At 32.9% G+C, this 27,926-nt stretch overlaps 2 protein-coding genes across 3 annotated transcripts in view; both read left to right on the forward strand.

Moving 5' to 3' along the window:
- LOC127701625 (terminal uridylyltransferase 4-like) overlaps positions 1-27,926 on the forward strand; it is a 697,935-nt gene that overhangs the window by 307,915 nt on the left and 362,094 nt on the right. The gene's annotated exons all lie outside the window — the stretch shown is intronic.
- LOC127702334 (proton myo-inositol cotransporter-like) overlaps positions 13,671-27,926 on the forward strand; it is a 28,528-nt gene continuing 14,272 nt past the window's right edge. The window contains exons 1-5 of the mRNA XM_052206473.1: positions 13,671-14,116; positions 15,515-15,723; positions 17,944-18,049; positions 20,046-20,209; positions 27,431-27,545. Of these exons, the coding sequence (XP_052062433.1) occupies positions 13,968-14,116; positions 15,515-15,723; positions 17,944-18,049; positions 20,046-20,209; positions 27,431-27,545 (743 nt within the window). The 5' untranslated portion in view covers positions 13,671-13,967. The remainder of the gene's footprint in view (positions 14,117-15,514; positions 15,724-17,943; positions 18,050-20,045; positions 20,210-27,430; positions 27,546-27,926) is intronic.

The following is a 27,926-nucleotide window of genomic DNA, read 5'->3' on the forward strand; positions in this document are numbered from 1 at the left end:
TCCCAGGGAACTGGTACGAACCCGAGGATAAAAATATCAAAACGCCCTCGCCCGGTTACACGTTACACTTATTTTAAGTTGGCATCAATATTTTTCTGACAATACTAGTATACTGAAAAATCCTAAAGGGGTCTTAGTCGCCATTTTGAATAGACTTCCTTCATGAATGATTCTTCTATCAGAGGCATGTATTGATTTTCCGATCAACGACACTCTTACTCAGCTATCATTTCATTCAAGTAAAAAATTCAAATTTTCCGGCAAAAGCAACGTAATTGGCAAACGTTTTGTTTTTTTAACAACATAGACGAAATGAGAGATAAATCTAAAGAAATGCACTGTGCTCTTTGGCCACTTGCAAGATTTATTTTCTGAATGTAATTACATTTTATTTAGTAAGACATGAGACTTTTAGTTTAAGTTGCAGCTTAGACATGCATTTGCAAAGGCATTTCTTCATTAGTCTTGCTTTGATTATCTTTTCTACCATTTAAACATCTATATCGAGTCTTATTTGGTAAAACTAAAGTTCTCCGCTCAATTCCCCCTTTTCTTGCGATTGCAATGGTTCTTTAATCCCTTTTATAAAATTAGATCTATCTTTGAAGTTAATACTCAGTGTATGTAATGTTCGAATCCTAAAATGTCATTTTTACTGTATCCGTGATGAATTTCTGATGTAGAATGATAAATAAACAGATGACAATTTCAAGATTTTTGAATAAAATAAGATATAATATATAATGTGTACTGTTTTTATAAATTCATGATATAGGTATAAGATGCGGACGGGTTTTCATCGCGCCTACAGCCATCCAGGTGCAAAATTAAAACACAAATAGATAAATATTAAGAATAGTTCACGAACAGAGCGTGCAAGAGATTTAAAAGTAGCAGTTAAGTTTCATTTGCAGAAAAATGTACCTTTTAACATAATTATTAATGTTGTTTAACTTAAAACAGGTTTTGTTATTCAGCTTGTTGATATTGATTCAAATTCCACTATGTTGTTTTCGTTATGCGATGCATGTTTACTGTCGAATAATGATACTAGACTTTCATTTTCACTGTAGGGCGATTCATTTCTATTGTATATGCGATGCATTTTCACAGAAGGGAATTAATTAATTTTCATTATATAAAGTCTTAATTCAGCCGACTCTCTAACAAAATTTATGAAGTCAGAAGGATTGATTATATATGCATACTTAGTGAGTGAAAGTCTGAGGTAGTATATCAATAAATTCCTTAAACATGGTATTTATTGCTAATAAAGTCAATTCTATTTTCTCAAATAATTTGTCCTGGTCTATATGTAGGATAAAATTTATTCTTTCCTATGACACGTCATCATTAAATACATATATCTTGGACAGTTAAGCCAATCCACGTCACCGGAAAAGCAAAGTTCTTGTTTCGGTCTAAATCTACATCGCATACTAATAAATTAAACGTCATTAGAGCTAATTTCCTAATGCTTGTAGTTAAAAGGTGTGGTTGGCCTTGATTGTGTAAATGTTGCCTAAGTATTGTAATTAAGATTGAGCAAACGTTTTATACAAACAAAGCAAGCAAGCCAACCAAACCTTTAAACTACAAGCGTTAGGAAAATAGCTCTCATGGATGCATTTGAGATAACAAAGAGCATTCACAAAACGATCTTCATTTCACGATCGAATGAGTGGAAACGTTTTCATCTTGCACAAACAATTGACGCTTGGATGACTGGATAATTGATATTTATCATGCCATTGTGTATAAATCTTGTACAGTAAAGAAAGTTCCAGCAACAGTCGAGTCACCTTAAATATTCTTGAATTTCTTATAAGTCGGAGTTACAAATAAGCCAATACGCAATTGTGAGAATACAAAGAAATATTGAAAGCAGTTTATTGTTACATGTTTAAATGGTTCTCTACCACGGGGTATAACCGCCGTACAGTTGATTCCGGACGTTAATCGCTACATCGCGAAGCAATGTTGGTAGATATACCGTTCTTATATTTACACCAAAGACTAATTGACTAACTGTTCAGTTAAGTATTCAATGTTTATGAAAACAAAGTTTACTGCTCCTGGCAGCATTGTATATCATTTATTATTATATTACATGAACACCATGTGACTATTTTAAATAGACAGGTCTGTGAATTACTTGTAAACATCGCGAAACAAACACTATGTGTAACTCAAACTTGATTAAACTACAAATAGGGCATAGTTGGTTGGCTCTTTCACTAAATGCGACCGTGTATTTTGTGCTTTGTTGTTGTTAAAATACATAATACGAATGAGAAACCCGTTGTTTTAATTTTATTTGAAGACATTTACTTGAAAAACTGTCCTCAGAATTTTGACACTGTACGATTCATTCGCTTTGTAGTTTGTTTTCTTTCTTTCTTGTACTGTTCGTTGTGCAAAAGCCTATCAATACGGTAGAAATATGTATGACACGGCGTGACAAATGTTCAAAGCTTTTTTAAGCGAGTTATAAAACTTTTCAAAGAAAATTCGTCGTAGAAAAACGTTATATTCATGGATGTTCTGCTCCAGGAAATTTTCGGATCCATGACAAGCTAATAGCAAACTCACCAACAATATTTGAATATTCATGATATGAACGTGGTTATACCCGTGTATATTCAAGTAAGCATCTACGACTAGCTTGCATTTCAAATTGTAAATATCATCAATATTAAAGTCATTTAAAAACTATTTTCAGTTGTTATATGTCGAATAATCATATAAAACGACAATGAAAATTCATCGCACTTCCAAAAATTCCACATCAGAAATGATTGCACTTAAAGATATAATTCATCGCATCTATAGTTAAAATGCATCGCATTCAGTAATCAATATTATGGATTCTGCTGCTTAAATAACACTTTTTTGGACTTTAATCCTGTTATTATACATTTAAAAGTTATACTAGTATTCTAATGAAATTCTGTTAAAACATACATTCAAATCTATTATTTTGTATTTTCAAAAAGTAAACAAACGCAGTTTTTCCCATCATCCTTTATTCTACAATAGACATACTCGCATACAACAGTGAAAATGAACTAACTGGATTCGCACTTTATATACACTGATACTATGGAATTCGCGTGTCAAGATCTGAAAACTGGAAAATTTGTCACAAACATTGATAATGCCGTTTTCAGCCATGATCCCAACATCAGTGATCGGGTTACACGTGGCCCCTTGATGCTGCTGAAGATAAATTACGCGCACGCACGCACATGGTGATAAATTGACATGCGCGTTGCAATGGCCGGACAAATAGTCTGAGCACTATGCGTCCGGCTAGCCGGACAAATAGCTACTCCGTTGAAAATTTGATGTATTTTGCTAGTTATTGTAATAAATGAATATATTTGGCTGTATTTGATCTGTTTGAAGCAATTTTGTAGTCAGAATACGAGAAAGATGGGGAATGTTCTTCATTGAAAATATGTATTTGACGTCTTATAAGCCTAGAAGATCAAGTTTTACTTTAAACAAAATCAATTCAAATTTGTGCAAAAATGTAGAAATTTGACTGACAATGGCTTGAAATAATAAGACTAAGTAGATTTTTTTTTTCAAATTTCTTTAATTTATATCAAATACTTATATTCAAAGCATTCCAGATTGTTCAAAGCCATTTCTGTATCGGCAGAATTTTAAGATAAAGAGATGCGCCATGAACGCATGATACGCCCGTCGCCAACTGGAAAGTTTTCGACAATTTTTCTACTAGTAAAGTTTAAATTCTCCGAAATGACATATCAGAAATTTATAAAAAAAAAAAAAAAAGGGAGCTTATTTCAATAGATATAAAAAAAGTCACCAAAGTTTCATGATAACTGCTAATAGCGTTTTTGAGTTATTGTCCGAAATACTGGAAAATACCCTCTTTTACTTACGGGCGTATAAATAAAGAGCTGCGCCATGAGCGCATGATACGCCCATCGCTTTTTCAAAGAATAAAGTTCCATAGCTCCTCAATGTCATATCAGAAATTTATAAAAAAAAATAAAGGGAGGTTACTTTAATAGATATAAACCAGTCACCAAAGTTTCATGAAAACTACTCAAAGCACCTTTGAGTTATTGTCCGAAAATTGGAAAATTACCCCTTTTTTATGAATAAAATCCCATAACTCCGAAACGAAAAATCTAAAATTTATAAAAATCGAAAGGGAGCTTACCTCAATAGAAATAACATTTCACCAAAGATTCATGAAAACTGCTCAAAGCATTTTTTAGTTATTGTCCGAAAACTGGAAAATCCACCTTCTTTAATGAATGAAACCCCATAACTCGGAAACGTAAGATCTAAAACTCATAAAAATCGAAAGGGAGCTCACACCAATAGATATAATCAATTCACCAAAGTATTTTGCAAATTGGTGAAAGTGTTTTTGAGTTATTGTTCGAAAACTGGAAAATCACCCTTTTTTTAATGAATAAAACCCCATAACTCGGAAAGGCAAAATCTAAAATTTATAAAAATCGAAAGGGAGCTCACGTCAATAGATATAAACAATTCACCAAAGTTTCATGCAAATTGGTTAAAGCGTTTTTGAGTTATTGTCCGACATGTTGACGACGGACAAACAGACAGACGGACAGACAGGCGGACGGACAGACGGACGGACGGACAGATGTACAGACGGACGGACGGACAGATGTACAGACGGACGGACAGACGGACGGACGCACGGATGGACAATGGTATACCATAATACGTCCCGTAAACGGGCGTATAAAAACGAACCATTTCAGATTTTCAAAATGTTAAGATTACCCCAAATTTTTACTTTTCTTAGAACTAAAAACATTTGTTAAAATAAAAGTTGATAGTCTCAATGAATCAGTCATGTATTGGACCTATATAAAAGACAGGTATTTGATTAATTCTTCAGCGTAAATCACAACAAAATTGAAATTAATACCCCTCGCTCAATAGTTCGTTGGTTTATACATACATGCATATGTTTGGGAGTTGGGCATCACAGTTTTTTAATAATCTGCGATTTTATCAGTAAGATTGATCAAAGTTCTGTATACATTTGAAAGCAAATACATTATTGTCTACATTAAAAAATTTCAGTTCCTATATTAAAAATGAGAATAAAACCCAAAATGGGAGGTAATCGGGAAAAATGAAAATCCGAAATGTCCATTTATCTCAAGCCTTTGACTACAAAAATGACTTTTGCCAATCTGTATTGCTTAGAATATGAGGATTCAATATAGATGTAAGTAGTTTGATCAAAGTATTGTTTAGTTTTGTAAATTTAAGCCTTTATTAGTCATATTTTTATATTTTTGCTCAAATTTGAAAGGATAGGATTTGTTTTTTGCTTTATCAAGAAAAAATAATTCATATGTATGATATAAAAAAGGTAAAATATATTGTCGCATTTAGTAACAGTGTAGTTCGAACCCCGCTCGTGCGGGTGCACTCGACTCCAATCTTAATTGACTAGGATTGTCAGTTTTCCTATCGAAGGTCGGTAGTTTTCTCCGGGCGCTCCGGCTTCCTCCACCAATAAAAACTGGCCGCCACGAAATAGCCCAAAAGCGGTGCTTAAAAGTGGCGTTAAAACACCAAAAATCAAATCAAATCATAACAGTGTGGACGAGACCATTTTTTGGCGCGCTCAATTATCCCCATTGACTGGGTTAAATTAGGTGAACGTTCGTCTGTGACGCCCACTTATCACGTCATATTTATTACAGACATTTAAACTGTGGGGTCCACCAAAGGTTCTTAACGCCTTTACATAAAAGCATTATACAAACAGAAAAGTCTTTTAATTAATTAGATATACATATAGATATATATACATAATTAGAGGCAATTGAGTTGTGTAGTACTGGAATATCCAAGGCAAACAAATCATATGAGTTCTCTGTATGACTGAATGATTCAAACGATGATCCATGTGAAAAATATCCAGTTAAAAAAATGATTTGTTTTCATCGTCCGGAACTCTTTTCACAAACAAATCCTATACATTGAATAAATGGTAGGTTACTTTTAAATGGTCACAACATGGGAGTATTTTTTCTCTTAAGATATTTTGTGAATTAACCCCATCGACTTAAAGTTTTTGCAATGAAAATCCAAATGTGTAAATGTATTTTTCGATTATTTAATGATATTAGCTCTGGCTCTGAAAAATTATTATTCTCTAAAATGAAACTGTTGTGTGTGCTAATATAAAGAATATTTCAAAGAAATTCCTTTAAAGTTTTGTGAAAAGAGTTTCATTTTATGTATCGAAATGTGTAACAAGTGTTTATTTAAATCCACACTGGAGGGCCTCTGACAGACTGAGTGAGCGTAAAATCATTGTTATCGATAGCCGATGACAAGTTATAGGTAAATGATTCAGTACTATAAACAACAAAAGTACTACGGTTGTCCACACTGTTATGGGAATACCTATATTACGGTTAATAGATTGGCGTTAAGAAAGCATTTCGATATTAGATCGATATTTATGAAATTCTATTTTTAAATCAGAAAAATCTGCAAATCCGAAATTATCCTTTTGTTTAATTTCTCTGTTAACACAAATGAATTTGAACGATCTTGGTGTCTTAAAATATATGCACTTAATATAAATTGCTATTGAACCCAATTATTTGATCCATTGGGTGTATTAAGCCTTTATATGATAACTTTTATTCTTTTTTGCTCAAATTTTGCATGGGTAAGGGTAATATTTTCCACTTAATAATATTTCATATTATCAAATAATAGATCGCTGGGGTTTATAGAATATCTGTTCTATTCCTCCACATCGAAAAACCAATAGTTTTGGTTATAACTGTTTGGAAATCTGAAAAGTCTTAAAATCCAAATTGGTACCTTTTCCCCAGCAATTTCTCAGGTTTAATAGCTTTAGCTAAAGTATTTTGATTTTCACCTCAACAGATAAATATCAAAGTTGCCAACTGACATGATATTCGCGTGTAATACACGCTTTTTCAACGGTTTACACTCGAGGATTTTGTCACATGGCGTGTACACGCTTTTCGCCACTTTACACGCAATTACACGCTTTTTCGTTGTTTTGATTTTTTGGTCGTTGGTGATATCGCGATTCTCGGGTTTTTTCATTATTAGACAAAAAATACCGAAAATTTCGAAGTAACTGTATCGTCGCCATTGTTTATTTTTCTATATGGACGAACAGCAAAAGCCCTTAAGGTAAGTAGTTTGTGATTAGTTTTTACGATTTCGTGACTTTCTTTCTTTCAAATTCACTTAGGGGAAATGTCGATAGAATTAGTTCGCTTTCAGGACCTGTACCGTCGTCTAAAGAGCCGATTGCTAAGCGAAAACGATGTGTACGTACCAAGATAAATTTCAAGATTTACAAATTATATTTGGGAGTTCAAGTTTAAATTATCGAGAGACGAGTAACGCATTGTGCACCCTATGTTGAAATCATAACAATACATGTGAGAGGAGAACTACAATGTAGCGATTTGATTAAGCATTTAACGTGCTTAAAGGTAATCAAATAATAAAATACTTTTCTTTTTCAGTTTCAAATCTAGCCAAACAGATTCCCACAGGCCAAACAGGATGGAAATATCACGGAACTGTTGGATCAGTTCTCATAGTACCAGCTGTCTTCTGATGAACTACCCAGTTTTGACCAGAAAATAGCCTCAGAGACAATAGCATCATATATAGTTCATTGGGAGCAATGGCAAAGATAATAGATGACATTTTAGATGGCAAAAAACGTTATGACACTCTTTCAAAGCTTGATCAAGCTATTTAAGTTCAGCCAAATATCAATTCTGACTGTGAGAGAACATTTTCAATTATAAAGAAATCTACACTGAATTCTGATCAGAACTCGACAATGATATATTGTGTGCCTTGTTATCAAGTAAATGTAATCAAACTGGCAGTTGTTTTGAATATGTGCCTAAGCCTAGGGTGTTGCTTTAAAAGCAGCAAAACAGACCACTGTTGAATACAATAAAAGTTTACTCTAGAATATTGTTTTTAGCTCACCTGGCCCAACCAAGATGGCCGCCATGGCTAAAAATAGAACATAGGGGTAAAATGTAGATTTTGGCTTATATCTCTGAAACCAAAGCATTTAGAGCAAATCTGACATGGGGTAAAATTGTTTATCAGGTCAAGATCTATCTGCCCTTAAATTTTCAGATGAATCTGACAACCAGTTGTTGGGTTGCTGCCCCTGAATTGGTAATTTTAAGAAAATTTTGCCGTTTTTAGCTCACCTGGCCCAAAAGGCCAAGTGAGCTTTTCTCATCACTTGGCGTCCGTCGTCGTCGTCGTCCGTCGTCGTTAACTTTTACAAAAATCTTCTCCTCTGAAACTACTGGGCCAAATTTGACCAAACTTGGCCACAATCATCATTGGGGTATCTAGTTTAAAAAATGTGTCCGGTGACCCGGCCAACGAACCAAGATGGCCGCCATGGCTAAAAATAGAACATAGGGGTAAAATATAGATTTTGGCTTATATCTGACACCAAAGCATTTAGAGCAAATCTGACATGGGGTAAAATTGTTTATCAGGTCAAGATCTATCTGCCCTTAAATTTTCAGATGAATCTGACAACCAGTTGTTGGGTTGCTGCCCCTGAATTTGTAATTTTAAGGAAATTTTGCCGTTTTTAGCTCACCTGGCCCAAAGGGCCAAGTGAGCTTTTCTCATCACTTGGCGTCCGTCGTCGTTAACTTTTACAAAAATCTTCTCCTCTGAAACTACTGGGCCAAATTTGACCAAAATTGGCCACAATCTTCATTGGGGTATCTAGTTTAAAAAATGTGTCCGGTGACCCGGCCAACCAACCAAGATGGCCGCCATGGCTAAAAAAAGAACATAGGGGTAAAATGTAGATTTTGGCTTATATCTCTGACACCAAAGCATTTAGAGCAAATCTGACATGGGGGTAAAATTGTTTATCAGGTCAAGATCTATCTGCCCTGAAATTTTCAGATGAATCAGACAACCCGTTGTTGGGTTGCTGCCCCTGAATTTGTAATTTTAAGGAAATTTTGCAGTTTTTGGTTATCTTGAATATTATTATAGATAGAGATAAACTGTAAACAGCAATAATGTTCAGCAAAGTTAGATCTACAAATAAGTCAACATGACCAAAATGGTCAATTGACCCCTTAAGGAGTTATTGCCCTTTATAGTCAATTTTTTACAATTTTCATAAATTTTGTAAATTTTTGTAAATTTTTACAAGATATTTTCCACTGTAACTACCGGGCCAAGTTCATTATAGATAGAGATAATAGTAAGGAGCAAGAATGTTCTGTAAAGTAAGATCTACAAACACATCACCATCACCAAAACACAATTTTGTCATGAATCCATCTGTGTACTTTGTTTAATATGCACATAGACCAAGGTGAGCGACACAGGCTCTTTAGAGCCTCTAGTTATTATATATTAACAAATTTGTATAATCATGATAATGTGAAATTATGAACATTGTTCATATAAAAAAGTCCGCATCTTCGTCGCACGTTTTCACACACTTTTTGACATGTCATGTCATGTCATGACATGATTTCTCATTGTCAGAGGTTCGCAAGTATGAAATATATTGGCCAATGCTAAAAGGTATTGAGTAATTTTTTAATGTAATTATTGTTATTATTTATGCTTTACTTTACCGTGAATATACATATCTCTAAATTATCTCTAAATTAAATGTATATAGTCATGTCCATAAAAGTGTTGCGCAGTATATGGATAACGATTTGTATACATTATTATAATATGTTAAATTTATTTAACTGGTAGGCTGATAACTTGATGTTAATAGTTTGGACAGAGGTTTCGTGGAGCACATGACGGACCCAGCAATATAACATTGTTTGTAAGATCAAATATGTAACTTAGGTATCCAATACAGTGAAGGATGATCTAGGGGGTGGGGATGTGGATGGGGGCTCTTTTCACAAAAAATCTAACGACTTTATCTGCAGGTGAATCAACATATATTTCATGGTGGTAGGACAGGTGCTTAGCAACAGTTAGGCCTTTGAACATCGATTAGCATAAGTGTTCGTCGACCATTCAGTTTTATAATTCAAATTTGTATCAACGATCTCACATTCGGAAATAGTATCTACGTCTTCTTTTTCGCATAGAAACTATTGTCTGGCGTAAAGTTCGACTGATTCCATCAGGATTATAAAGTAGTGTTTCCAACAGATGGATTTAGGATAACCGTATTTTGGGCCTCTAGATAACACATTTTGCAGAGAAGTGTTATTTTGGCAATAATTCTTATATGATTTGCATATCTATAAATACTTGAAACGGATTGGTCAGTTAGAATTTTTTCCCTTGGTTTACACTTCGATAAACCATGTTTCCGAAACTACTTTCATAACCTTCCGACTGTGATGTATTCATGCGCAATGGATCAAATCTCCGTTAACACTACAAAAGTCCAAAAGTCTGAAAAGACCAATTTTTGTCTTGATTTGCATGAACAATTACTCGACATTCTCCAAATGTTTGACTTGTGTCTTAATTTTTCTTGACAAATTCTCATTTATATTAAATTTGTATGAAATTTACTCGACAAATTCTCGACATTCTGAATATGGTCTTAAAATTTCTTGACAAATTCTTGACATTTGAATACTGTCTTGAAATTTCTCGACAGATTCTCGACATTCTTATTTTTTCTCAGTATGGCTTGACATATTCTGAACATTTTGAATTGTGCCTTAAATTTACTTGACAATTCTGAGTTAAAAAATCATGACCAATATACATGATATAACTTTATCGTTATTTCTCTTTATATAATATACTGTTGTTTCAGTTACACTTGTTACAGTTACAACAAAAACAAAACTTGGGCATGTAAAATAATTGAAAATTTTGGTATATAAATATTTTTATAAATACAAATATGGCTATGAAATTTAAAGTATTAACAATACAATGTTGATAAAAACCAATTCAAATGTGGGTTTGTAAATAATTACAAATGTTGATTCCTAAATCTTATAAATAATTGCTAAATGATTAATTAAAACCAATCATACTGTAGACATATTTCATTCTACATGCATAATATTCAATGTTAATAGGGTAAATAAACAATAATTGTACCAAAATGTGGTTTTTATAAATAGCAAAGTATTATTGTATCCTAATTTTTCCAAGGATTTGTATAGTCTTACTGTACAAATCCTTGATTTAACAGAAGAAATTTGTGTAATGTCATCTGTTGCAATATATATTAAGTATTACACGTGGACAGGATGTTCCCCATACAATTAAGGTATTCCAAATAAGTTATACACACCCCAGGGTACACGCGACTGTCATATTGAAAATTACTGCTTTACCTGTAATCATCAATGCAACTTATCAGTTGACTGACCATGCCACTACCATTTAAAAAGTTTGTTGATAGATGAAAATCATCATTTTAATTAAAAAAAAATGAATTAAAATGGATTTTCTTCATCAAAAATAATGAAGTGAAATAATTTAACATAAAAACAAATTTGATAATTTCCCAAAGATTAAAAGAAAACTATTATCTACTCCAGGAATAATAGAAAACTGTATTTATAAAGGGTCCCATCAATGATTTCTCTAGAAATCATTGGTCTTATGAAATGGATCTCAAACAGACACACACAATTAAGATCTAAACATTTATTTTGTTCTATGATTTCTTGAGAAAAAAATCAGGAGGGAAGTATAACAAATATTTAGTTTTGATAAAAAATTATGAAATTCAACACTCAATTTTGAATAAAAAATGTTTTTGCTTGTTCTAAAATAAAATGAATAAGTTTTTGAATCAAGATGGGAACAAATTCTTGGTCCCAAACGTAAGCCCCCCCCTTTTTTTTTTAGCCACACACACACGCACAAGATGAATGGTGGGGTTCAAAAGAGACACATGGTCACATTTTAAAACTGCCTCAAGTCACCCATTTTAGTTAAGCAAATTTGACTGGCAGTTTTTTGACCGGCAAAAATCTCAAATGCTGTTTGTCAGTAACTTCGACATATATTCCAAGTGAAAACAATTTAATTAAACGTTTAATAAAAAATAAATCAAAATTAAACTACATGGGGGGGGGGGGGGGGGGGAAGTCATTCGGGGTTTTCCACATAGGTGCACACAAAGGGTATCTTACTATACAAATCCTTGATTCTTCTAAGTTTAGTTTAGCGATAATAAAAATGAGTATATAACTGTCAAACAGCAAACGAAAGTATTTAAATAGTGCAGAATGTGTCTATACACAATTCAAGCGAAATTTATACTGTTGAGATAGTGTCAAGACATCTTTGAGACCGTCAAGAATGTGTCGAGATATATTCAGACAGCTTTAAGACTCAAGAATGTGTCAAGACATATTTAGACATTATTAAGAATGTCAAGAATATGTCAAGACTGATCGAGACAAATTTAAGACAGTCAAGAATTGGTCGAGACTAATCAAGACTCTTATCAGATGATACAGAAAGTGTTGAGAAATTTTTAGACAATTTTAATACTGTCAAGACACTTGTCAAGAAAAATCAAGAACCTTATTAGACAAATTCATTATATGTTAAGAATTTTTAAAAATAATTCAGACAAAGAAAGAATGTCGAGTAAAAATTTATGCAAATTCAGACAAAAATTGGTCTTTTCAGACTTTTTGACTTTTGCAGTGGTTACTTGTACGCTTCAAATTCGGATAATATCTCAATAAAATGAAGTGTTTGAGGTAGTTGCTATTCCATTTTAGATTCTGTTGCATTTATCGAACATTTACGAATTTTAGAAAGTCAATATGGCTGCTAACTCCTTAGTTACGACATGTCAATTGTGCATTTGATGGTGAATAGTAGCCATTAAACAAACAATTGTTAATTAAAAATCGCGAATGTTTGGCTTAAGAATAATAAGGATTAAACACATTTTTTTCTAGAGGTTATATTGATGTGTAAACCGGGGCGATTAACTCACAAACTGTCCGAGGACTTTTATTCAGTTTGTGAGTTAATCGCCCCGGTTTACACATCAATAACCTCTAGAAAAAAGTGTTTAATCCTATAATGTTCAGGTCACCAGTAATAACTTGGCCTACCGTATTATATATGAACGGAAACTAGCACAAGTGCAGTAGGGAGGTTTAGACTTGCAGTCGTAAAAATTGAAATCCTGCAACATAAGTTTAATCTGTAATTGAAAATTTTTGTTCTTGGTAAAAGTATAAGATATGATAGATGATAGGTACAGGCTGATATTTAAAGAAGGGAGGTTTTTCAATTGAACTGATTTATGATGAATCATTACCTAAATTTATGGCATCGAAATCTTTGTTGGCAAAGGAAAGTTGTAGAAAGAATAAAACTAATGTCACAATCTCACTGCATACTACAAAAACAACACCAATTTTTTAGACAACGACGGACACATCAATATATATGTTAGATAACTTAGGAGGAAAAAACGTATGATTAGGGCAAATAACTTGGGTGGACTGCATAACAAATCTATTAACAAACTGACCGAATAAGGAATAAGCAGCACCCATATAAGAGAAGTTGTGTTCCACTAGTCAGTGGAGGTACAAGTGTATTAGGAGAAAAATGAATTGACTTTTTATGCCCCACCTACGGTAGTAGTAGGGGCATTATGTTTTCTGATCTGTGCGTCCGTTCGTTCGTTCGTCCGTCTGTCCCGCTTCAGGTTAAAGTTTTTGGTGAAGGTAGTTTTTGATGAAGTTGGAGTCCAATCAACTTGAAACTTAATACACATGTTTCCTATGATATGATCTTTCTAATTTTAATGCCAAATTAGAGTTTTGACCCCAATTTCACGGTCCACTGAACATAGAAAATGATAGTGCGAGTGGGGCATTCGTGTACTATGGACACATTCTTGTTCATACTGTATTTAATTTTTAACAGGTATAACTTCAATGACTGTTCCAGTGTATATAGCGGAATGTGCACCAGCTCATATGAGAGGAAGATTGGTTGCACTGAATAATGCATCTATTACTTGTGGACAATTCATAGCAAGTGTAATTGATGGTGCTTTTAGCTATGATAAAAGAAATGGATGGAGGTTTGAAACATATTTAATATCTATATAGTTTGGCAAAATCTACAATATGCACATATTTGAGGCATTCCTCGAAAAACTACTATTTTGTTTCGATTTGGATACCTATAGGACATTGGCAGTACACTCTTCGTGGTCTTCTATATCAAAGGTACCCACACATTCAAAGAAGGTCGAACAAAAGGTAGAAGCAAACGTATAAGAAACATCACGATAAACGCAAAAATGAAAGCCCATGTCTGTTTAGAATTGTAAATAAAATATTTTTTTGAACACATATATTCCGTATAATATACAAACTATGTTATTAATTTTTAAAAGACTACATTCTGACTGCGAAATGATAGAACAAACGGGGAATGAATAGCAATTTTACAAAAGCATGGAAGAAATGATATGCATCAATAGTTTACTTGTATTCGATAAGGCATAGACAAGTTAACCCTCTTAATCTCTTATCAGCATGAAAGTAACTGTTTTGCTATAAACTATAAGTTAAATTATGTTGATTGTTTCATTCGTGAAGAAATGTTCTTTTTTTAACTTAAAACAATCATTTTTTATATATATCAACTTTGTATGTAAATATTAAAGTATTTACAATGCAATAAAAATAAACGCAATATTTCGCCAGACAAATGAGCTTCAAAGGGCATCCATCTATCTAGGTGAAATCGGATGCAGATATAAAAAAAAAAAACTTTGCAGCTCATTGTACGTTTAATTTTGCTGCATAAAACATTGGATGACGTTCAAGATTTTTTGTTTGACTTACGAAAATTTCTAAACATATTGTGAAAACATAAGTTCTCCTTATATTTGTTTTCATTTATTTCTATTATTTTTTTTATTATTTTGTGGGTTGGGGAGGTCATCTTGTTTAAAATATGAAAGCTTTTCTAATACTTGTTAAACCGACCACAACATATGATCTTCATTGAAGTCACCACAATTATTACAGTATAGAGGATATTGTTTTTCTTTTTTCTTGGTGTCAAAAGAAATCTATTAAATTATTTATTTACTTAGCAATTAATTATGTTGTATAAATACATGTACATTTAAGGCAATGGACATTGGATGACGTTCAAGATTTTTTGTTTGACTAACGAAAAATTCAATATCAAATTTGTTCAATTAATTATGTGGTATAAATACATGTACATTTAAATTATTTCTACAATATATAGTTGTGCCTCTATCTCAAACTGAGTAAGATGCACGTTTACAGCTGCTGATTTGAACGCGTATTTTCAGACTCTCAAACCAGGTCATATACATGTAGCAACAGTGATAAAATTATTAAATTATCCCTTGATCCATGAATCTTCCAATATTTTGTCTTTTCTCGTGATAGTTAAGACACAACAGAACGATTCACATACTTTTTTTTTATTTCAGATACATGCTTGGTATTGCCGGAATTCCTTCTGCAATACAGTTTGTCGGTTTTCTGTTTTTACCCGAGAGTCCGCGTTGGCTTCTGAGTAAGAGGAAAGATGATCAAGCGAGAGAAATTTTGCGACGCATCAGAGATACAGATGACGTTGAAGACGAAATTCTGGATGTGAAAGCAAGATTTAAAGAACACGAAGCATCTGATTATCAAGGTAATGCACTGTTCCTATCTCTATACTGTTTATACTTATAACTAGGTATTAAATCGTATATAATTACATTAAATGTATGTTTTATTATAATACGTTATTTTGATTGGCTAACAGCAATATCGCGTCATTCTGAAATTAACCTTCATTTCAAAATGAAATGTAACATTCATGATGACCCGAGCTACCACAATAAAGTGCACAGGTAAATAAAAGAAAAATTTGATAGAAATCGTGTTTTCATGATCCTAGCAAAAAAATGTAGTTATAAGTATTGAATGCTTCTTTTAGTAATTTTATAGGGTTGTAAAAGCGTTGACCGTGCGCACATTTTTAGAATGAAGCGCCTTTTAAGGTTAACCCCGATCTAATAAAGGCATTGGCACCTTTCGGTTACAGAATAATATTTAATTGTAGGTTAATGCGGTCAAAATTTTACTAAACCTTTAAGGCAGAAAAATGCACAAAATTATCGTTTTTTGAATTCTCCAAAATGTTGTGACTTTAGAGCCTATAATGTCTTTTTATGAAGAAGATATGTGTTTACTAAGTATTTACTTTGAAACCGATCCATTTAAGAATCAAATTTTTACCTTTTTGATAATTTAAAAATCTAAGGTCATATTTTGGTAAAAGTGAACCTTGTCATTTTAACATCTTAAACCTCCGGCCATATGTCACTTATTCATGATAAAAAAAAAATTACATCATTTTCATCAAGAGGCTCGCCTTAAACTGTATCGCTCATCTGTGAAAAATGTGAAAGTTTGCTTTAATTGCATATACTAGTTATTTTTTGCCATGTCAATCCTATCTGCAAATTACACGCTATCCTCGGAACATGAAAACTGCAGAAAAAAAGAAAAAAAAACATAATATTTTAGGGGCAACAACCCCAATATAAGTTGTCAGATTATCTAATGTTTAGTGTAGATATATCTTGTCATGTTGCTCATTTTCAATTTACATTTTAAACTCAGCCCTCTCAAATTTTATGATAACATAAACAAATGTGAATATTGGTATATGTTGACATTTGTGGGGCAACAACTCCAAAACGGGTTGCCGGATGTTTTTCTGAAATTTCTACGGTAGATAGACTTTGTCATTCTAATAATTTTCTCAATCTACAGCCTAACCTTCATGAAGTTCCTATGATATTCAAGACAACAGCAAAAAAATGCATAATTCGGTTAGAATGGATATATCAGGGAAAATAACTTGGATTTTTCTCAAAGTGATAAGGTGGATTCATGTAGGTCTTGTCATGCTGATCATTTGTGCAATTACATTTTTACCTAGCTCCTATAGTTTTCAAGAACTGCAAAAACAGTAAAAAAAAACATTTATGGTCAATAAGTTAAAAACTGGTTGACCTAGTTTTTCAAGGCTGATAAAGGTTGTCGAGCTGATCTTAATAATGGTTGTTTTTCTCTAATTGCTATAGCCCTATGCTATACTTTTAGCCACGGTGACCATGTTGGTTTATTTATGTGGTTGAAAATTACAAACTTCATGGGACATCGTATAAATGAAGAAGACAAACTTTGGATTCAATCCATGGAATGATTTTAGAGGAACATATCTTTTCAAGAAAAGTTTACGGACGACAGATGCCGGACTACTGATGACGAACAGCGAACGGACAGACGACGGAGGCAAAGTGACAGGTGGTGTTTATGATGATCTATAGCAATTAGGATAACACAAATATAACCACTTTTCTCTTATCCTAGATTGGAAGAGTCCATGTTAATCTTGTTTGCTATCTTTTCCAAAATAATGTATTTCTTATTGACTAGTGGGCTTTCATAATTTTACCAAAATATCATCCAGTCATGTAGGGTACTTTTTTCATCTTATTAAACAGTGAGGGTTATGTAGATTATATTTTTACGTAACCCTTGATTACTGGAACTCCTTTTTGCATATTAAAACTACTAGCTCTTCTGTAAGTTAATGGAAAAAATTCATTGAATTTCTGTCATTAATAAGGCCTTGTATACTTTTCTGATTACTTTTCTGATTTACTAGCAAACAACCGCCAAGTCGTTATATATTTCATGTGTATGGTGGTTTGTCCATACAGATGATAAACACAGGCGTTGTAAGCTGGAGTAAATTCCTTCATGCGAATAATAAAAAGTAGCAACTATCTACGTTTGTACCATTATGTGAAGCATGTCAGTGCTAAATTAAAATACGATTATTGTTTACACACAGGTGGATTACTGAAAAGGATTTTTACGACGCCATCAGTAAGACGTGCTCTGTTTCTAGGATGTGGTATTCAATTATTCCAACAACTCAGCGGCATCAACACCGTCATGTAAATATTATTTTTTATTTTTTTCTAGCAAAACTAAACTGTTGATAGCATATATAAAACGATACGTATAAAGGTATGAATTTACAACGAACGAATCCAAGTGATGGCAAAAGCTCCCATGGCCTTTTGGGTAAAGTGAGCTAAAAAAAATAATTCTATGAAGAATGTTATTGTTTCTTTCAATATAGATAGGAAAAGCAGTAGAGATAGAGAGCCAATAATACCACCAAATCAATGATATACATCCAAAAGTGTTCTTTGTGAGCCTTGAATAAGAAAATAAATGACAACATATGTCAGGATATATTCACCATTCCTCGAAAAAAGTTATGAATAAATTCAATGGCAAACTTAATGTTTCATAAATACAAAAGTTTAAATGAGATAAATGGACAACAAAACAGTATGAAATAGTAATAATCACTTGTGAGATGTTTTAAATATGGAATTAAGGATGTTAGCTCCTCTTGTTTTCGAATCTTTGTCATATATTCAGAATTCTCTGGTTTTATCCATGTCGTGCCATTAAAAATTTTGCCCTCTAACCTCTACTTTTCTTTTCATTATTTCATTAACTATAGTTTAAAAAGCCATATTTTAAAATCTTATGAAATCCTTGTTATTTTTCATAGTTTTTGAAAGAAAAAAGGTGCCAATGTTAAATATATATAGAAAATCTAGAGATAACCATTTCCCGCCAAATTTTCAATGGCCTATATCTCGAAAAGAAGGACTCGGACCCTTAACTGCAGGCGTCACACTATGCCAAAATGACACCAGATAGACATACGAATATGGAATTTTGAATTTTGAAAGAAGATGGCCCCGAACTTGGTCAACAGCCAACGATCAGCCGAAGCAAGTGTGATGCCTACAGAAGGTCACACGGAGGCAACACGAAGTAAGGCTTGGATAATTGTTACCGCAGGCCAGGTGTCGTAGAGTGGTGGACAGCTTGAGACGAGGAGGGTGAGCCTTTCTGCAACATGTGTCCTTCTTCTCTATTCTGCCTTATACCCTTCACAGGACCTCATCGTAGAGGGTTCTTTGAGGTCTTGTATAGTTGTAGAAGGCCTTTTCATCTTCCTTCTTCAGCTCCTTTAGTCGAGTGTTATAGTGTTATAGTGGCCATAACGTTCTGTTCTTTTGTCAGATTTTCTGACCCACATAGACATCGGTTTCCTCCTTCAACTCGGTTTGTCCCTGCACTGAAAAATAAAAAGCAAAACAAGATATGGACATTGTCAAATATTAGAAAGGCAAATAGCACGAAATGTCAAAGTGAAATATGACATTTTAACATGTAAGAGGAGTTGCGGGGCCTGTAAGAGTGGGTCATCATTTTCTCTGAGAGCATCAAAAGAAGCAATGCTGCTGCCTTCTTTATCTCATCATCAAAGTATGACATTCTGCAGGAACTGAATTTTGATCAATTTTGATATTGCATTTTGGAGTTACACACGCCTCTATTCTGTAGAGCTGCTCAGGACTGTCTGAAGAAGATGCTCTGAGTCTGGCCTTATATATGTCCATGTTACCAAGACACATGTAAAACGCTTGAGCTACTAAAATTTGGCTGTTTTCACAGACACCGTGGTCCCATCTCGATATCATCGTACTATAATACGATGGCTACATGACGGCATTGCGAGGGCTTCATGTTGTTGTGTGGCCTTTCTAAGACAATCGGACAGCTTCTTGTTTCCTTCGTATTGTCTTCGTGAGGCGAAAAATGCCCGATGGCAACGATGACCACACGAATAAAGACGGATTTTGCCACCGCTCACGAAGCTGCTGCCATAGCCTGAAAACTCAACCGGCGTTTATACGATGGCTAAAGATGCCCTTACGAATGGCATGATGTTTTGACGATCAGACTCGAATTTGAACATTTCATTTACCGTGTGCTCATCTGGTATCAATTTCGGGACAATGTGACGCCTGCATAGGTGACTGTGATTTCCAAAACTTTATGAATTCATCAATTTCGTTTCAGGTATTATAGTGCAAGTATTATAAAAATGAGTGGAGTTAGAGATAATTCTACTGCTATATGGATGTCAGCAGCAACATCTTTTGTTAACTTCGTCTTCTCCTTACTTGGAGTTTGGCTAGTAGAGAGAATAGGAAGACGATTGCTTGCTTTGCTCAGCTTAGTGGGTATGTTTACAAAGTAAAGGGACAATATCTTCGATTTAGACTGAAAAGTAAAATATGATTTTGTTTTTGTTTCAAATATTTATTAAAGCGAAATATTGACATAATATTTCGCTATTAGCTGTCAGTTTGGTACAATTTGTCAAAATAAGCTCAAAAACATCGCAAAAGTATTATTACTTATTATTGCATGTCTTTAACTCAACTTAATTGAATCCGTATTTGTACAACCTTTAATCTTACCCTGGATACTCATGTGCTTACCGTGTTCAGTTATTAAAAAGAAAAGAATGTCAACATTTAAAGTGAAACAAGAAAGCCACCAGGATAAACCATTTCGTTGTCTAATTCGTCCCACAAAAAATCAATCATAAACCGGTAAAACAATGATTTACATTTTTTAATCTATAACATGGAATCAAATAGACCTAGACAAATCGGCATTAAATAATGGCACGTGTACGTCTGTCTATCAATACTTATATTTTTGCTTATACCAAGTCTTTAGACCGTCGACATTCTTCAGATGTCATCTCGATGGTTAATTAGATGGCGAAATGCTAATACATTATAACAAGTTCATACTTTGTTTATTGTGTCCTTTTGGATTTTTGTCATTTTTAGAATGATTAAGAAATAGTTCATGTGGGCTTGAATTTATACTGATTTTACCACGGGTTGGCCCTTTATGCTAAATATTTTACCACGAGCGATAGCGCCCTTTATGCTAGATATTTTACCACGAGCGATAGCGAGGGATAAAATATCGGCATAAAGGGCAAACCCGTGGTAAAATCAGTATAAATTCAAGCCCCCATGAATTATTTCTATTCTAATAAGACACATACGGCAATTCTTTTGGATCGGAGCGCTCTAGGTGAAGGCAAATATTTGCCGTTCCCGTAAATAAACACACTATTATATTGCCGCAAAAGAACGGAGCATACTGAACTAGTGACATGCTTAAACTATTTACAATAACGTATTTAGATAGGTTTGGATGAATTTGAATCATAATCTTACTTATATGTAAAAATTTGGCTTATAACACATTTTATCATCGTTTGTTTATGTTTATTTGTTTTGATGACTTTCAGTTTCACAATCGTGCATTTTCCCGTAAAATGCTTATATTCTTACGTCATCGTTCAATGACGTCAGGTAGCTCATTCATAAAAAAAGCATATGACGTGGGAGTATGATCGGAACAGCCCAAATGATATATTCATATTTTACCACGGATGTGTACTCAAAGCGTTTGAAGAACATCATATTAGAATTCATTGATTTTATACCCTGATTAAAAGAAAGACAAAAGTAATCTACAATGAAGAAGGCTTAAGCTAGTAAGGAAGTCTTCCACCATTTTGGATTGTAAAATACCAGAAAACAATAGGTCTAGATTTTCAATCAGGTCAGCAATTTGCGATGCAGGACTACAAGTTTTAATACGAATTTTTATTTAAATGACCACGTTTATCTGCTTTTATCTTAAAATCAGTAATATTTAGAAAATTAGAATATTTTTGCTTGATTTATTTTACTTAACGTTTTAAAGGGAGGCTATCCGAAATTTATAATTCATAAAGGAATTTGCAGAATTTTTTTCTTTTTTATGTTATAGCAGAGGGAAAAGTACGGTGGTCCCATTTTTCTCTTGATATAATGAAAGCATTTTATAAGAGCTATCTCATGTCATTCTATTTCAAAATTCTATCATTTAGTTTACCTTCTACTCACATAATTATGCCCTTTTCTCTATAATCGATACAAAACGTGCCATTTATCACAACCTTTAGCTTCAAAACAAACTCGGTGACCTATAATTTTTTTTAAACCTCACAAGATATTTTACATTTTGAGAAAGTAGGGGAAAACATTTTTTATACTCCCATACTTCCTTCAAGACTTTTGTATACTAAAATTATGATCATAATATTTTGCAGTTGAATTTACAAATATTTTTAAATGAATATCTTAAATAAATGCGAGTATCACAAACACTCACAGAAACAGAGGAGGCATTAATGTGTTTGGAAAGGACGAAGAGTTCCTTCTCAACATTTGTCGCATTAAAAACTTTAAGTTACTATTATTAATACAAAATAAAAGAGAATATAAAAATAAGAAGATGCGGTATGATTACCAATGAATCAACTCTCCGCCAGAGACCAAATGAAATAGAAGTTAACAACTATATGTCACCGTACGGCCTTCGACAATGGACAAAACCCCTACCGGATAGTAAGCCATAAAAAGCCCCGAAATGACAAATGTAAAACAATTCAAACGAGAAAACTAACGGCCTGAATTAAACAATAACAATAAACGAAAAGCAAATATGATACGCCGGTTTACAGAAACAGAAACAAATGACAACATCAAAATTAAAGGCTCCTGCATGACTTTTTTTTTGTAATTTGTTTATTTTTGACATAAATGCATAATACACCAAGCTTGATTACACGTGTACAGTTTCAAGTATGGTCTGTAAGATATTTCCTTTAAAGTCTATTCTATAACATCAACTCTAAATAGCAAAAATATAAAATGATATAAATATAATTTTTGTACCAGTTATGCAATATTTAAATCACCCAGGACAGATTCTAATGGCAACCATTTGTATTTATATTTTCTTTTTGTGTAGGGGATAAATAATTAACCATATGTTGTTCTATTCTTATACAATATTTCAAATATTCAGTACTTCCTTTCAAAGAATGTTTTTCTCCTCTGAATTTTTACAGCTATGATTATAATATTTCAAAATCAACATTATATGTTGAACTGTATTATATGGGTCAAAACTTTCCCCAATACAAACATTAGATCCCTTGTATCTATCTGTTTCAGTGTAAATTCACAGTTTGATAATAATTTTTGAAGTGCAATCCAAATATTTCTGCTGTATACACACTCCCAAAAAATATGCAACAAACTTTCTTTGGTTTCTGTGCAAAAAAAAATCACATTTCTGTTTCTGTTGAACCACATTTATAAAAAGAGAGTTTGTACCTATAATTCTATGTAATAACTTGAACTGAAAATTTTAAAGCTCATTGTTTTTTTGTTGCTTGAAATGCAGTGGAGTAGATTCCCCACAATCTTCAATTTTAACACATAAATCCTCGGACCATTTGGATTGTGATCTTGAAGGATTTTCTTTGATATGTTCTAGAAACAGTCGATAAAAATATTTACATATTGTTGTTTTTTTTTTTCATTTTTGAGTTTTTCAACAATAATATTTTCAATAGGATCTTATCTACCTTGCTCAGAAATTATTATTTTTTAGCTACCTTGGATTGCACAAACAAGACCATAATATTCAACATGATTGATATCAACCTGTTTACTGAGATTTAAGCTGTTAAAATGTCAGTCTGTTTTTTTCATCTGAGATTAGATCATTAATTGATAAAGAGCTGCGCCATGAGCGCATGACAAGCTCGTCGCTTTTTCAACGAATAAAGTTCCATAACTCCTCAATGTCATATCAGAAATTTATAATAAAAAAAAAACCTAAAGGGTGGTTATTTTAATTGATATAAACCAGTCACCAAAGTTTCATGAAAACTTTTGAGTTATTGCTTGAAAACTGGAAAAATCCCCCCTTTTTATGAATAAAATTCCATAACTCGGAAACGTAAAATCTAAAATTTATAAAAATCTAAAGGTAGCTTGAGTCAATAGATATAAACAATTCACCAAAGTTTCATGAAAACTGCTCAAAGCATTTTTGAGTTATTGTCCGAAAACTGGAAAATCTCCCTTTTCTAATGAATAAACCCCCATAACTCGGAAACGCAAAATCTAAAATTTATAAAAATCGAAAATGAGCTTACGTCAATAGGTATAAACAATTCACCAAAGTTTCATGCAAATTGGTTAAAGCCTTTTGTGAGTTATTGTCCGACATGTTGACGACGGACGGACGGACGGACGGACGAACAACGGTATACCATAATACGTCCCGTAAACGGGCGTATAAAAATATACCATCATTACAGTAATTTTCATAAATAAAAGGCATTCTACATCTTATAATATTCAGCCAAATGGGTTGACCCAAGATGTTAAAGGATTGTTTTCATTTTTCAACTTTTCTGGCCTCAATTTGGACAGATTAAGAAACATGTCACTACAAAAAGGATTTAACTCTTTTGCAATAGTTTCCAAACTCATATTTGTCATGTGCATATAACTTAATAAAAAAATCTTCCAGGTATTTCAGGCTCCTGACTTGGGATAGGCACATACAGAATGTGGCGAGATAAAATTTAGTTGCGGGCGCGCCAAACCTCTCTCTAATCTTGAACAATCGTGTAACAGGACAACATGAGAACAAACTACAAAAATCAGTTGAAAAATGCTGAACTCATCAGATCGATACAAAGGACAAAAACACAATAGACAAAAAGTATAGATCTGAGAGTATTCCCAGTTACTGAAAGCTAATTTCTAGTCAATAGCAACTTAAAGAATCAATTATCATAGACTAAAATATCATTAAGTGCATATCCAATATCCAATGGATTTAGTGTATAAAAGACGTCATTAACAGTGATAGAAAAACATGACCTTGTGCAATGTCAATATATAGGTGAAAACAGATTGTAGGATCGTGAATGTACATAGTGTATAACAATAATATTTAGTTGGGTTTTAACAACAAAATCAATATTTATACCGATAAAACATTATTCAAAGATCGTATAACAGTGTTGAATTGTTTACCTTTTATTTAAAAGTTTATCTAAGGGATCGATAACTTTACCCGGATAAGTTAACGAGCTTAAAAAACAACATCACCGTAAAAATTAGTATGTACTATCCCGTTTGTAAAGTTTTCTACAGGTACATCCAAACTTCCAAACGAAATCTTTGTATTTATGAAAGAATTTAGTAAAGGTTTGGATTAATTTATGGTAGCGAAATCCTTGACTCAATAATTTACCAGTAATACATGAATTACGTTCATTGAAATCAAAAACGTCACTACAGACACGGGTATAGCAAACGAGTTGGGATATATTATCAGCGTAAGATGATGCCAAAGGAACATCACCGTCAAAAGTGGAAAATTGATTAACAATAGGGAACGAAAAATCGTCCCTTTGTTGCAAAATCTACTTCAGTTGAAAAATATGCATCTAAATAATTATAATACAATATGAAAATAAAGAGATGTGGTATGATTGCCAATGAGACAACTACATGTATCCACAAAAGTTCAAATAAAGTGGATGTAAGCAATTATAGGCAACCGTACGGCCTTCAACAAATAGAAAAACCCATACCGTATAGTCGGCTATAAAAGGCCCCGACATGAAAAATATGAAACAATTCAATTGACAAAACTAACGGCCTAATTTATAACAATTTACGAAAAACAAATATGACAGACGTGAACCAACGACAACCACTGAACTACATGCTCCTGACCTGACAAGTTCACCGTATCGGTCTTTTTAGTTCACTGTAAAACAGTGTACTAAAGAAAAACACTTTTATCCAAAAAACGAAAAGAAACAATTAACAATGCATTAACTCGTTATTATGTACCAGCATTTTATGCGTATTTCAGACTAGACGCCATCTAATTTACATCGAGATGACCTCCGAAGACTGCCGTTGGTCTTACGACCTGATATACCCATACATATAAACATAAATAGATAGACAAGTACGAAAAATCGTTTTGATTTCATGTTATAGATTAAGAAAAAAATCATCGTTTTACCTGTAATTGAATGATTTTTGTGGGCTGATTCACTCAACGAATTTTGTTTTGTTTCACTTTGCAATGTAGACAGTTTTTACGTTTTTAATAACTGAACACGGTTCCACATGACTGTGTAACCAATCTCCAGCTAAAGATAAAACTAAAGGTTGCATCGATATGGATTCAAAATGGGTTGAATTATTAACTTGCAAGCCAATAATATATTTTCTATGTTTTTTTAGTTTGTTTTTGACAAAATTGAACCAAACTGACAGTTAATAGCGAATTAGTATTTCAATATCCGCTTTATAAATTTTTGAAACAAAAAAAACATATTTTATTTTGCTGTCGAAATCGTAGCTAATGCCCCATTAACGGAGCTATATGTTTTATATAATGCTCAAATATGGTTTCGAAAAAACTTCTAATCAATATAGTTACCAACGTAGAAAACACTATTGATTGTGTCACCTTTGTCATTGAAATAGTAACTATTCTATTGTTTACGCCTCACCAGCTCACTGCACTCTCGTGACTCTTTAATATTTGCCTTTCACCGAAAAAAAATCACTGGATTGTGACGCTATGTATTTATTACTGGATCGACTTCATTGTTCTTCTTTTTTACACACAAACTTAATCATCTACACAAACGCATAAACATGTCTTTTCATCATTAGAGTATCAGCATTAGGATGCGTTCTTAAAAATACATATCAATCTACGTGAAAAAACATAAAACGACCTATTTTATCCTTCTTTCTAATACTTTTTTTTTAACTGAAAATAAATCTCGCAATGCAAGAGTGCAAATTGAAAACGTGATAACAAGCAGCACTGATTCCAAAAATAAATACACCGAGGATAATATCATTAAAATCCTAAAGTTTTTTTTTGCCGAAAACAAATTTGTTGAGTTTGGCAGATTGATATTTCAACATATAATCGGTATTCCAATAAAGAATTCAAACAGAGTTCTTACGAGGAACAACTGAAATCGACACTACATCAGTTTTACGGTCGCCATCACGAATTGCGACATGTTTACACAGTCTTAGATCTCTGAATACCAAAATAGTCAGTTTTTCTTTGTTATCTTGATTTGTCTCCTTCTTAATCGATTTATTAGATAATTTTAAAACATCTGCAAACTATTGTTGCTCAAACTACATAATAAGTTGATGTGAAAACTCACGATTTTTTGTTCATTATAGTTCTCATATTAAACTATCTTTGAAAAAAAAAGCAGAAATATAGTAGACGATTTACACAAGAATCGAAGCCATCAAATTACCATACGGAGGTTTACAAGTACATATGTTCCTTCTGAACCTATATCATTACTTCGCAGATTTTTTCAAAGTTGGAACAACTGACAGAATCCAGTTCAACTGTCGTCTCAACAACATCTCTGTTTTTGTTTCATAAGAATAAGTGTCCCGGATTATATTAAATATATACAGTATCATAGTTTTTTTTTACATTTTATATTGTAGGCATATTAATAAGCCTAATAGTTTTAGCTGTAGGATTCCAGTTGTCGGCTTACAGCTCGCCTTCAATTGAACTGCATGAACAAATCGCAGAAAACAACAGCTGTAATTATTTCAGGTAGATAAATTTATAACCATAGATAACGTTAAAAAACATAGTTATGAAATACATAAACTTGAGAATTACTTTCAATGCTAGCATTTTTAAACGTCAGACGTGTTAATGGCATTACAACCTTTACTTAAAAAGAGAGGTGAAAGATATTAAAGGGACATTCAAACTCGTAAGTCGAAATTATTACTTATTGATTATTTCGAAATCATTAGTTATTGATTATTTCCTTAAAATAAAGTTTATTTGTCGCATAGTTGAAAATTTTAAAAACGAGGTCAGTGCTGTTCCTGTCTGTACATTAAGTTAAAAGACTAGATTAATTTGTTCCAAATACCAACTGTGATGTTTATTAACTTAAACCTGAAAATTTGATGTTTGCAATTT

The sequence above is a fragment of the Mytilus californianus genome, unplaced genomic scaffold (assembly GCF_021869535.1).
Source record: "Mytilus californianus isolate M0D057914Y unplaced genomic scaffold, xbMytCali1.0.p SCAF_1, whole genome shotgun sequence".
Taxonomy (NCBI): Eukaryota; Metazoa; Mollusca; class Bivalvia; order Mytilida; family Mytilidae; genus Mytilus; species Mytilus californianus.